This window comes from Spermophilus citellus, assembly GCF_964194105.1.
Source record: "Spermophilus citellus genome assembly, chromosome: 19".
Classification (NCBI taxonomy): domain Eukaryota; kingdom Metazoa; phylum Chordata; class Mammalia; order Rodentia; family Sciuridae; genus Spermophilus; species Spermophilus citellus.
Window position 1 is genome coordinate 18,214,360 of NC_138201.1, and position 12,656 is coordinate 18,227,015.

General features: G+C 59.8%; 1 protein-coding gene across 1 annotated transcript in view; it reads right to left on the reverse strand.

The window, feature by feature from the left end:
• Positions 1–303: 303 nt before the first annotated feature.
• The window catches only part of FGD5 (FYVE, RhoGEF and PH domain containing 5), a 66,303-nt gene continuing 53,950 nt past the window's right edge, over positions 304–12,656 (reverse strand). The window contains exons 13-21 of the mRNA XM_081276035.1: positions 11,485–11,568; positions 10,104–10,183; positions 7,725–7,824; positions 7,329–7,466; positions 6,060–6,189; positions 5,664–5,785; positions 4,624–4,752; positions 1,658–1,809; positions 304–1,402 (exon numbers count right to left, since the gene is read on the reverse strand). Of these exons, the coding sequence (XP_081132161.1) occupies positions 1,366–1,402; positions 1,658–1,809; positions 4,624–4,752; positions 5,664–5,785; positions 6,060–6,189; positions 7,329–7,466; positions 7,725–7,824; positions 10,104–10,183; positions 11,485–11,568 (972 nt within the window). The 3' untranslated portion in view covers positions 304–1,365. The remainder of the gene's footprint in view (positions 1,403–1,657; positions 1,810–4,623; positions 4,753–5,663; positions 5,786–6,059; positions 6,190–7,328; positions 7,467–7,724; positions 7,825–10,103; positions 10,184–11,484; positions 11,569–12,656) is intronic.

Below are 12,656 nucleotides of genomic sequence, written 5' to 3' on the forward strand. Positions count from 1 at the left end.
AACTTTCGATCCTCCTGCCTCAGCCTCCCGAGCCGCTGGGATGACAGACATGCGTCACGGTGCCTGGCTCAGCGGGTTATTAGGAAGCCCATTTATGTGCATCTTGCCACTAAAATGATTCCACTGGAGCGAATCCTTCCACCATGAGCAAACAGGTCTGCCCCGTAACCCGGATGGAACCCTCCATCCCGTTTAATGCAAACATTTAAAAGGAAAAACTGCCACCTAGGAAAAGAAATTCCCTGAAAATATTTAATGTAAATAAAGTCCCGGAGATGAGGGTGCTTTTTACAAACGGTTTGTCACCAAGGGCCTTCCCTAGGGGGCAGGGCAGCAGGAGAAGGGGACAGGAGAGCAGGAAATGACAAGGCTGATCCTGACTCTAAGCAACAAGGAGCCCTGCCCCTCGGCCCCTCTCTGCTTTCCATCAAGAAAGAAAAAAAAAAAAGAAATTTCCAGCATCATGAGCAACGAGGACGGTCCCAGGAGGTGAGAGATCTTCAAGCCCCGACTTCCCGCACCCTTGCGGGACCAGGGCCACCCGCCAGGATCAGGGATCCACCTTCTGACCCACCTCCTCTTCTTTCTGTTGAGCTTCTTTTGAAACATGAAAAGGCTCCGGTGGTGGGACCCAGGGATCCCAGGGCCCCCGTGTGTCTACGGTCAGGCTCCCGTGAACAGCTGGCCCCTGGGGGGTGGACACGGGAAGGCGCACAATAAATTAGAGTCTCCCGAGGGTCCGAGCTGGTCCCCAGGGTGGGGGTCTGTCACCCGCTGTGTTTCCAGATTTGCCTGGAGAGGAGGAGGCCTTTGGGGCTCACAGCAGGACACGGTTGCGGCCAGCTGCAGGGGTCAGGTGCCTGTGCCCGCATCCAGGGGACACCTGGCTGGTGGCCAATGAGTCCCCAGGCCAAGTCCCCAGGACTCTCAAGTGACTTCCCTTAGTCACTTGGAGATGGCGGTGGTGACTCAGCCAAATAAAGTGCTTTGGAGGTGACAGGTGACGAGGTGACAAGCTCTCCTGCGGGTTCTCTTGCCACCAAGGCCCCCGGGACAGGAGGGACCGGTTGCTGCTTCCAGGAGCCCAAAGCGACACCCGGGCGCCGAGCCCCCGCTTGAGCACGTGGGTCACCATCTTCAGGCGCCAAGTTGTCACCTCACTGCCGGATGAGGGAGTGGCTGGGGCTGGGGCTGGGACACAGGGGACATGGGGGCCATAAATATTCCATTTGCAGAGGTGCTGGGTGGGGTGGGTCCCAGCGGGAAGGTCGAGACGTGATCATGACCAGTCGCGACCCAGGTGGCCTGCACAAGGGCTCAGTGTCCCCCAAGAGTCTCTCGAGTCCCGAGTCCCAGTGGCCACTGCTATAGCACGCTGGCGTCCTCCATGGCCTGCATCCACCTGCGAACAAGACAGCACTGTCCCCACGGCCCTGCCACAGAAACCCCGGGTGACCGCACAGATCACTGTCACCCCAGGCAAGGGGCCATGTCGCACCCAGGGCCTGGGGAGGTGCAGAGGTCCACCTGGATCCGAGGGCTGAGCCCCTCCCCAGGAGGACAGGGGTGGCCCCGGGCAAGGAGCAGGCCAACACGCCTGGGCTCCGGGTGGCACCTGGGGGACAGGCGGGGGACTGGGGAAGGACGTTCCTGGTACCTCTGAGCGACACCCGCGCTCTCCGCCTTGAAGCTGTAGAACAGGGTTTTCTTGTGGTAAAGGTGGAACACGGGGCCCGCCTCGCCGCCCTCCTCCTTTTCGGGGGCGATGGTGAAGCCCAGCAGCGGCATGCTCTCCAGGGCCACCTTGTCCTGCGGGGACCATGGGGGGTGGACAAGGAGGGGCGTCTGGGGGCCACCCACACTCACCTCCCACCCTCGCCTCCACCCGGGCCACCCCAAGGGGGAAGGAACATTCTAGAACAGCCGATCAGGAGGAGCCAAGCATTTTCCCCTTCATTCCCTTGTTCAATCGTCACTAGGATCATTTTGAATGCTGTCCCCATTCAAAAGAAGAAACTGAGGCTCAGAGAGTCTCCCAGGGTCACCCGGACTGTGGATCTGGACCTGCCATGCCTTCTGACCCGGCCTCCATCAGCGCCTGACCAAAGACTCGGTGCCCAGGTGGCTAATGACAACCTCTGATGTGTTCATCCCTCCACACCCTCATTTCCAGGATGAAGACCTCGGATGTCCCTGCTAAGAAGTCGCTAGCAATTCCATGAGATATACCCAGAGGGCGCAGAGGGATCTTAAAAACAAAGCTCCGAGGAAAACCTCTGTATAGATTTTTTTTTTTTTTAATCTACTGGGGACTGAACCCAGGGCTGCTTTCCATGTTAGGCCAGCACCCAGCCACCGAGCCACAGCCCCATCCACACAGGAAATATAAGTATCTTTGGCCAGGAGCAGTGGTCATGCCTGTTATCCCAGCAGCTCGGGAGGCTGAGGCAGGAGGATCGTGAGTTCAAGGCCAGCCTCAGCAACTCAGTGAGACCCTGTCTCTAATCAAATATATATATATGGGCTGGGGATGTGGCTCAGTGGTTAAGTGCCCCTGGGTTCAATCCCTAGCACCAAAAAAAAAAAAAAAAGATTTTGAACCAATCTTTAAAAATCTCTAGATTGGGAAAAGTGTTTGACAAGATGCAACATTCATCCGTGATTTGAACTCTCAGTAAAGTAGGAGTTGAAGGGAATGGCCTTAACCTGACCCAGGACATCTATAAAAAATCAACAGCCAACATCGTACTCAGAAGTAAAATCCTAAAATGCTTTTCCCCTAAAATTGGGAACAGGGAAAGAGGGTGCTCACTCATGAGCCTAACCTGATACGCACTAGAGGTGCTGGCCACTGCACTAGGGCAGGAAAAATAAACAAAAAGATGAGAAATGATGAAGGTCACACAGAAGTCAAACTATTTCCTGGAATCCCAGTGGCTCTGGGGGCTGAGGCAGGAGGATCACGAGTTCAAGGTCAGCCTCAGCCACTTAGTGAGGCCCTGAGCAACTCAGGGAGACCCTGTCTCTAAATAAAATATAAAAGGGGCTGGGGACGGGGCTCAGTGGGTAAGTGCCCCTGGGTTCAATCCCTGGTACCCAAAAAAGAAAATATTGATTAATAGACTTCAGCAAAGTCATGAACTGCTCTTCACCAAGAGAAGGAACAGGTAGCACCTATAGAGGCTGGGCCTTGTGTCCTCAGGACTCTAGGGAGGCCATTGTCATGCCACCCCCTTCCCCCATCTAAACTGCTAATGTCCCCCACGCGTGTCCTGCGACGTTGCTTGAGGACCCGGCTGTGGCAGGGCAGTGTGGGGAGCCACCACATCTGGAAAGCTCCTCACACACCTTACAGGACAGTGGAGCCTCCGAGAGGCCGTGGAGAGGAAGTCCAGCCAGCCGGTCAGTGGTGACAGACACTCTGTGAGTGTCCCCTGGTGTGCCTCCTTAGCCAGAGGCCTCTCTGGGCCCTGGAAGGCTGCTGGGCCACATTTCAGTTTGTTGTGGGATCAAAACTGCCCCCAGCACAGAAAGCCCCACCTGGGTGACCGTGAGTAAAGGTCACCTCGGTCCCCGGTGCCTGGGCCCTCAGGCTCTGGAAGAGTCCCCCACCTGTCTGCCTGCTTCCCTGCAGGCCCCCGTGACCCCGAGGAGGGGCCTGAGAGGAAAGCATTGCACCCTAAGGAAGTGACCTGGGGACATCAGCCGAGCCCCGCTGTGGTCATCAGGGAGTGGCCAGCGCTGTGCTCTTCCTGAGGGGGACAGAACGCAGCTAAGACCCGTGTTGAAAGGGGGCTTGGCCTGAGGAGGCTGCCAACCGGAGGGTGTGACCCTTTCACATGATCCAACAGGTTTCCCTTGGAGCAGTCCCCAGCCTGTGACCACAGCCCCACAGCTGTCCACCTTGGGAGCTGGCTGCCGGTTTTGAGGGTTCTCTAGCCTCTATTGTAGAGGATGTAAGATGAGCTCTAAAAATGTCACACTCTTTTTTTTCTTTTTGGTACCAGGGATTGAACTCAGGGGCACTTGACCCCTGAGCCCCCTCCCCAGCCCTATTTTGCATTTTATTCAGAGACAGGGTCTCCCTGAGTGGCTCAGGGCCTCGTTTTGGCTGAGGATGGCTTTGAACTGGAGATCCTCCTGCCTCAGCCTCCTGAGCCACTGGGATGACAGGAGCGAGCCATCGCGTCCAGCTGTTTCACTTTTTACTGGGGCGTCTGATATCCTGCAGCCATCAGATACCCCAGTAAAAGAAATGGATGGACAAAAGGGGGTGGCTTCTAAGCTGCAGAATTTTGTCCCAAATCACCCCCACAGAGGGCACAAAGGAGTTTTCTCCTGGGGCACGGCTGGCGTACCCTGATGCAGGGCCTGTGACAACTGAAGACTTCCTTGTGTCCTTCCACATACAGGACCCTCTTGTCTCTGCAGAGAGACTGCAGGTCCCTTTGGTGGGGACCACGGGGAACTGGACGTCCACACCCAGCAGGCCACTGCTCTACAAAGGCTCCCTGCCGGGAGTGGCCCCTACACAGGGATCCACAGGGCCCTGCGGGGGAAATCGCGTGCAAGACCCCAGGGGGGCCTCCTTGACAAGGGGGGGACTTGAAATGCCACCGTTACCTCGCTGGCCACGTAGGTGTAGAGCACCTTGCCTTTGATGACAAACCAGAGCTTCTTCCAGTGCCGCTTGCCCCTCTTACACCGGCTCAGGTAGCCGCTGATGGCAGAGCCCTCTCCAGAGGCCGTCACCTGGCAGAAGGGACCACAGCAGTCAGGGCGACAGGTGGGGGGGACACAGTTCAAACACCAAGGGGAGAAGCCACAGCAAGCCGCCTGCCTGCCTGAAACCTGAGATCGGGATCTAGTTAGCACCAAGGTCAGCATGGCAGACTTCAGGGTGTGACAGACAGGATTTAGGGGACCCAGGGGACCTGCTGTCAAAACCTGCCTTGGAGCCGTGCGTAGTGGTGCTCACCGGAGGCTGAGGCAGGAGGATCGCAAGGTGGAGGCTAGCCTCAGCCACAGTGAGGCCCTAAGCAGCTCAGGGAGACCCTGTGTCTAGATAAAGTACCAAACAGGGCTGGGGACGGGGCTCAGTGACCAAGTGTCCCCGAGGTCCGTCTCTGATACCCTCTCCTCTCGACCAAGAAAAGAAAGTAACTGGCTGGTTGTCCCCTCTGGGGACGGAGAGAGGCTGGGGATGGAGAGGAGCTCACTTTTCACATCTCCTCTTTCCACGTTTGTTAACATGATGGTCACGGTGCTGGGGGTGGAGCCCGGGCCTCGGGCACGGCCAGCAGGACTCTGACCGCTGAGGGACAGCCAGCCCTGTTGCCCACATTTGTGACTTGCAGAAGGAGCGGGTCAGTGGGCAGAACGTGGCCTGTTTCTAAACGTCATCCTCTAACACCCTAAATCCTGCCACCTGCCACCTGCTACCTGAGACGAATATTCAAGGAGCAACGTGGAATCAACGGGTGACACTTTCTTGGGGTGTGTGGCTGTGGGACGGGCTGTCCTAGACTGGGGCTCGCTCAGACCCAAGGCCCAGTCTGCACTGTGGTGGGCACTGGGTCTGCGCCGCGGAGGGAGAGTGGGGACCAGGGGACAGTGGACACTCCAAGTCCCCATCTCCTGCGAGGCGGCCCGTCCCGCCTTACCTCCGTGAGGGCTGAAGGGACCTTCTTTTGCTTCTTGAAGGTGGAGGGGAAGACAGCGGAGAGGGCGCTCCCGGAGGAGAAGCGGGCGGAGGCCAGGGGGAAGCTCATGCTCACAGGCCGCTCTGCAGGGGACAGAGGCCACCAATGGCTCAGGCTGTCCCTCCCCCGGTGAGGTGGGACCAGGAAGGTGGGCACAGTCCCTCCCACCAGAACAGACAGAGGCCATGGGGCAGGGGCTGGGCTTCCCCCTCTGGTGGCCTCTGTGGCTCCCGGGTGCCCTGGGGTGAGCTTGGACCTCCAGGTCCCCCAGGGCCACTTTCGTCCACTCGCTCCCTGGTGGGGGACGTGGTTTCAGGCGGGGACAGTGAGGCAGAGGAGGAGCCCCGGGCCACCCACCTCTCACGGGGCCGGGGACGGCGCCACCCCTCTTCTTGAGCTCCCCGTAGCAGCCGTCGCACACCTTGGCCATGCGGTCTTTGAGGTACCTCAGCGGGTACTTGTTCCGCGAGCAGTTCCGGCACACGATCTGCGGGACACGTGGGGACACGCGCCAGTGAGGCTGACCAGGGCCCCTGCCCGGCTGGCCCCTCCTCCAGGGAGCCCTGAATGCTGACCGTCCCCAGGTGTCGCGACCCCTGCTTCCCAGGCCACGTGCTACTGCTCCTGAGGAGCCTGTCCCCGGGGTGGGGGGGGGGATCTACTCCTCCCTCTTCCAGGGACCTGCCATGTGTCCTTCACAACTGTGTTTTGGGGCGTCTCCTGGAAACAGAGGGGACACCGGGACAGGAGGGGACCAGGGGGAGGCAGGGGGCAGGTCACCGCAGAGTGCTGCTGACTCAGGTCTGTGACGCACACACAACTGGGGAACCAGCCCCACCGTCGTGTGGGGTCACAATGCACCCCCAAAATGAACTGAAAGACGAAACATGGTAAGTATGGAGCCACCTCGGGATCTGGAGCTTGGTTACAAGTAACCCTAAGTGTTGGCGAGGACGTGGGGAAAGGCACCCTCCTGCACGGCCGGTGACACTGCCAAGCCAGCCTCAGGGGAAAGCAGGATGGAGACTCCTCAGGAAACTGGGACCCACCTGTCCCACTCCTTGGCTTATACTCAAGCCAAGGAGTGGGACAGGTGGGTCACATGGTGGTTGACTTAAAGTCAGCACCCAACAGGGACACGGCCACATCAATATTTACAGCAGCACAATTCACAAGAGCTAAACGTGGAACCAACCCAGATGCTCTTCAACAGATGAACAGATAAAGAAAATGTGGTCTATAGACACAATGGAATATTACTCACCCATAAAGAAGAATGAGATTATGGTGTTTGCTGGTAAACGGATGGAACTCAAGACTATCATGCCAAGTAAAATAAGCCAATCCCCCCAAAACAAAGGCCGAACGTTCTCTCTGATGTGTGTGTGTGTGTGTGTGTGTGTGTGTGTGTGTGTAGAAGTTCACTGCATTACACACTGTGTGTTTCATATGTCAAAATGCACTCTGGGTCATGTGTGTCTAAAACGAACAAATAAAAATTATAAAATAACATTAAAAATAAAATAAGACTGTCCCCCCCCCCCCAGGGCCAGGTGGACGTGCCTTGTTCTGGGCCCTGGACCCTGGCTGGGCAGGGAGGCCCTGTCCCCACCCTGTGGCACTCACCTTGCCGCACGCGTGGCAGTGGTGTCTCCTCAGGGTGAGGGAGAAGTCGCAGCCGCAGTTCATGCACATCATGACGTGGGTGACGGGCACCAGGGTGGGGGGCCTCTCCCCGAGGCTCACGCCCAGCCGCTCCCGAATCTGCGGGGACAGAAGCGGCCAGCAGCGGGTCAGGCGGTCCCTCCCCTCCCCTCCCCTCCCAGGGTGTGGGGCGCAGGGGACTGCGTGGCCTGGGCTGGGAACAGCTGGACCCTGAGGCGTGGGCAGGGGGTACTGTGTCCCTGGGGCGCAGGTCGGGGGTCACAGCAGGGTAGGGGCGCGTGGAAGGCCAGTGTCCCCAGGTCGGGGCGGGGGCACCTCCCTGGTACCCGCTGAGGCTGGGAGCTGCTGCCCACTCACCTCCACGCTGTGGTGGAAGGCGGCCAGCGCCTGGGCCTTGTAGTCCTCAGGGACAGCTCTGCTCAGGCAGCTGTACCACTCGTCCCTCTCGGCGCAGGAGCTGCGGGCACCGGCCTCGGTGAGCGGGGCAGCTGCGGCCTCCACCTCCCGCCCCTCTCTGGGGATCCACGCGCACTGCGCGGCCCTACCCCAGAGCCCCTCACCCACCACCAGAGCAGCCTCGGCCTGCAGGGCTACGTTTGTCATTTGTTTATTTGGATAGTCCCCCCAGACTAGGGTGAGATCCCAGTTCCTCATGGGACCATGGTGCACCCCTGTCAACCCAGAAGCTTGGGAGGCTGAGGCAGGAGGATTGCAAGTTGGAGGCCAGCCTCAGCAATTTAGCGAGGCCCTAAGTCACTGAGGGAGACCCTTCTCTCAACAGAATACAACAAGGGCTGGGGCTGGGGCTGGGGTCAGGTTGAGCGCCCCTGGTTCTAGCCCTGGGGTGTGTGCGTGGAGGAAGGAATCAGTCAGTTTAGCTCCTGGCCTGTACCAGGGGCCATGGCTGCTGGGGTGCCTCTGGGTCTGCTTCTCCAACTCCAGCTCCCAGGGCCGTTGTGAGAGTGAAATGAAATAGGGGGTGTCCTCTGTCCTGTCCCTCTGTCCCTGGCAAAACACCTTTTCAAAGCAAGAGGCCCCAGGGAAGCCTAGAGGGTCCCATGATTTAGGAGGGCACAGAAGGCCAGGGTCCTCGTGGAGGGTGGGTGGAAGCTGGCACGGGTGAGCACCCCATCTTTCCATCTTTCCCCTGATGTCCTACAGGGCTCCCTGGAGGCTCACGCACCCCACAGACAGACTTCGCCAGCCCCCTCTCTGCGGAGCACCGCGTCCTGAGTGGACAGGGCCACCCCAGGGCTAGGGTCCCTAGGAACCAGCGCAGGGTGGGGTTCCCACAGTGCCCACCAGGTGGCGCGCACGGCCCGCGCAGAAAGCCCGCTCCCGAGCAGGCGGAAGGGACGCCCTGGCTGGGAGGGACCGGGCGCTGGGTGTGGGCGTGGGGGGCAGCCAGCTGCCGTGTGGGTAGGAGGAAATCCACGGGTTCCACGGCCCCTCCGCCCCCACTGATCCAGTGTGGAGAGTCTGGGCCGGCAGGAGGGGACGGGCCTGTCACTGGCAGGCTCCTGGATGCCACAGGCCAGAGCGCAGGGCCCAGCCCTGGGGGAGATGGGCGTCCCCACCTGAGGCCCCAGCGCGGCCTATGAGCGCCCCCAGCCAAGGCTGGACCACAGACCACCCCCCCCCGTCACTGATTTGATCAAGGGGGCACGGATCCCTCCTCCCCCAGAAGGGACAGCCACCCCTTAAGTCCCCAGGGGATCAACCCAGGTCTCCTGCGGGACAGACCACGTGGCCTGCTGCCATCGGAAAGTCATATGCTGAGATCCCCGCCCACGTGACGGGAGATGGCCAGGTCGGGAGGGCGGAGCCCTCAGGGACCAGATCGGTGTCCTTACAAGAGGCCCCAGAGGGACCCGGCCCTCCCCCCTCCAGGTCCTAGAGAGCAGCCCTGGTCCCGAGGAAGGGGACCGCCAGACCCCGGGGAACGCTGCATTTCCTGGCCTCGAGACCCGGAGACAGGCTCCTGTCCATGAGCCGCCCCGAGGGGACACCCTGGATGGGAGGAGAGGACCTGGGGACCCTCACTCTCCGCCTTCTCCCTGCCCCCAGTGCGAGGCGGCAACACTGTGCGACCCACCGGGACTTGTCCTGTGCACCCACCCTTCACAAAGGGCCTGGTGAACACATGGTCGCTGTCCCCCGAGGTCCTGTATTTTATGAGTCTGGCGTCTTTCTGGGGAGTGAAGCCTCGGGTTTGGGGGGGGGGGGTTGTTTGTTTGTTTTAAATATGAGATCCCCCAGGGGCTGTGACCACAGGACAGTCAAGAAGCACTGAGATGGCCAAAGGTCCTTTGATCCAAAGGGACCCAGGATATAGACTGTCACATTCCAGACACTCCCACCCCCTGAAGTCCTGCCCTGAGTCCCACGACCCATACCTTGAGGCCCGGTCCATCCCACAGCCTGGCCCCACACCTCGGGGCCACACCCCTCCTGTGTTCCTGCCCAGACCCGACGCCCCGCCCCTCCTGCAGCCCCACCCTGTCCCTGAAGGCCACACCCCTACCCAGCCCCGCCCCATACCTTGGGGCCCCGCCCACCCCACAGCCCTGCCCCAGGTCGAGGCCACACCCCTCCTGTGTTCCCGCCCTCCTCTGAGGCCCCGCCCCTCCAGCAGCCCCACCCCATACCTCGAGGCCACGCCCCTCCCTGGCCCACTCCATACCTTTAGGCCCCACCCACCCATAGCCCCGCCCCTCCCGCAGCCCCGCCCCCTACCTGGCCGACAGCAGCAGGCAGCACTCGGGCACCTCGATCTTGAGCGCGTAGGGCACCTTCTCCATCACGGGGCGGCTGACCTGCGGGACCCAGAGCCCCTTCAGGCTGCGGCGGGAGGGCAGCAACCCACCTGCTGTCCACGGGTGGCGGTGGACAAAGGGGCCTGGCCCTGCCACAGACATCCTCTCTGCCCCAGGGTCCTCATGGGCAGAGGGTGGCCCTGGTGCCATGGCTGAGGCTGTGGGAGGTGTCTGGCTGCTGGCGCCGTCACCCCCAGGAAAGCTGCAGTGACCGTCCCCTCCGGGGCAGCCTACAGGCACGCTGTCCTGCTGGACGGACGCCTGCTCCGTGGCAGGGTCTCCCACGGCCTCCAGGAGCCCCTGGATCACGGCCGGGTCCTCCCTGCTCCCCGCCCTGCCCCTGGCAGGTGCCTCCTCTGTCCTCGGTGGCCTCAAAGTCTATTGTCCCAAACCTCCTGCTCCCCAAGAGTGCCCCAAATCCACCAAGCGTCCCCATCCTCAGGACCAAGGTGCGCTGAGCGAGGCCACACGGGCGTGCCCACGTTTGTGGCAGCCATTACTACAAGGGCCACATGTGGAAAGGACCAAGCGTCCCTTGAGGGGTGAGTGCGTGACCCAGCCGTGCCACACACACACACAGAATGGCACTGAGGAAGGAGCAACCGGACGCCTGTCACCACACAGATGGGCCTCAGCGGAGAGAGCCGGCCACAGGACATGACCGCTGTTAGGGGTCCGTGTGCAGGAGGCCCCGGGAGTGATGGAGGTCATGGCCACAAAAAGAAAGGTGGTTCTGTTTGACCCAGCTATCCCGGTCCTTGGTCTACACCCAAAGGACTTACAATCAGCACACTACAGTGAGGCAGCCACGTCAATGTTTATAGTAGCTCAATTCACAACAGCTAAGCTATGGAAGCAACCTAGGTGCCCCTCCATAGATGAATGGATAAAGAAAATGTGGTATATATATTCAGTGGAATATTACTCAACCATGAAGATGAAGGGAATCATGCATTTGCAGGCAAATGGACGGAGCTGGAGACTATCAAGCTAAGCAAAATATGCCAATCCCCAAAAACCAAAGGCCGAATGTTGTCTCTGATAAGTGGATACTGACTCACAATGGCCAGGGTAGGGGTAGAAGTTCACTGGATTAGACAAAGGGAGGGGAGGGGGATGGGAAGAAAATAAGAATGGTGGTTCCCAGGGGCTTAGGCCCTCTTCCCATCGGATATTTATCAAGTGCTCTGAGTGCTTAGGAGGCTGCCTCCAGGGAGCCCTCCAGGGTTCCCTCTCCAGGCCCGTGGGGGTGCCTCTCCTCCTCCCCTGGGGCCTCCCAGATGCCCAGCACCAGGCTTTACCTTCATATTGGCCACTGCCAACGAGCTCTTCAGCCGGTACTTCCCGTCCTTCTGGGGATACGTGTACAGAAGCACGTCGCTCATCTGGGGAGAGGGGAGGCTATCAGGCTCCTCCTGGTCCCTGTGCCGGGCTTCCGTCCTGGAGGATCCCTGAGCTCTGGGGTGCACAGGCATCCGGCACTCCCCAGGGACCCCGCGGGTGAGCAAGACCATTCTGGGCTGAAACGTGAGCCCCTTCCCCACAATCCCACTCCGAGTTAAGACGCTCAAGAAGGGCCAGGCATGATGGTGCACGCCTGTCATCCTAGTGACCCCAGAGGCTGAGGCAGGAGGATCCCAAGTTCGAGGCCAGCCTCAGCAACTTAGTGAAGTCCTAAGTGACTCAGTGAGACCCTGTCTCTAATACAAAATACAAAATAGGGCTGGGGATGGGGCTCAGTGTTTGAGTGCCCCTGAGTTCAATGCCCGGTACCCACAATAAAAACCAGGGTGTGGTGTGTCCATGCTACAGACTCTGGACACTGCGGAGCAATCCAAGGGAATGCACCACCAAGACTTGCAGATGAATCTCAAAATCCCGCCGAGTCAGGGCAGCCGGACACAAGCCTGCAGCCTGACCACTTTAGTAGGAAGGTCCCCATCAGACAAAGCAATGCTTAGTGACGGAAGTCCAGCCAGTGGCCACCTGGCTCCCTGGGGCAGCTGTATCTGCCACTGTCTTCCCGTGTCCTTTTCCTTCCGTGGGACCCTGAGGGCTGAGGGTAAGGCCCGTGGGACTGACCTCCCTGTTTCCAGAACCCACCACAAAGGAGGTGCTCGGCAAACCTCAGACATGGGCTCTGAGGCGCGTGCTCAGAGCTCAATGCTGTTGCTTTGCCCACAACCCTAGCAAAGTGCAAGAGGCTGTTAGAGGCAGCCAGGATGGACAGGAACAGGGAATGACGGAGAGAAACAGGATACCCAGAAGACAGGAGGTGTTAGGATTGGGTCTTGACTATCCCCTGAGTGCTCCTGTGTGGAAGGCTTGGTCCCCAGCCTGGTGCTATTGGGGCGTATGGTGCCTTAAGAGGCGGGGCTTAGCGGGAGGTCTTTAGGTTCTTGGGGGTGTGTTCTTGAAAGGACTGTGGAACCCCACCTGACCCCTTCCTCTTCCTCTCTTTGGCCTCCTGGCC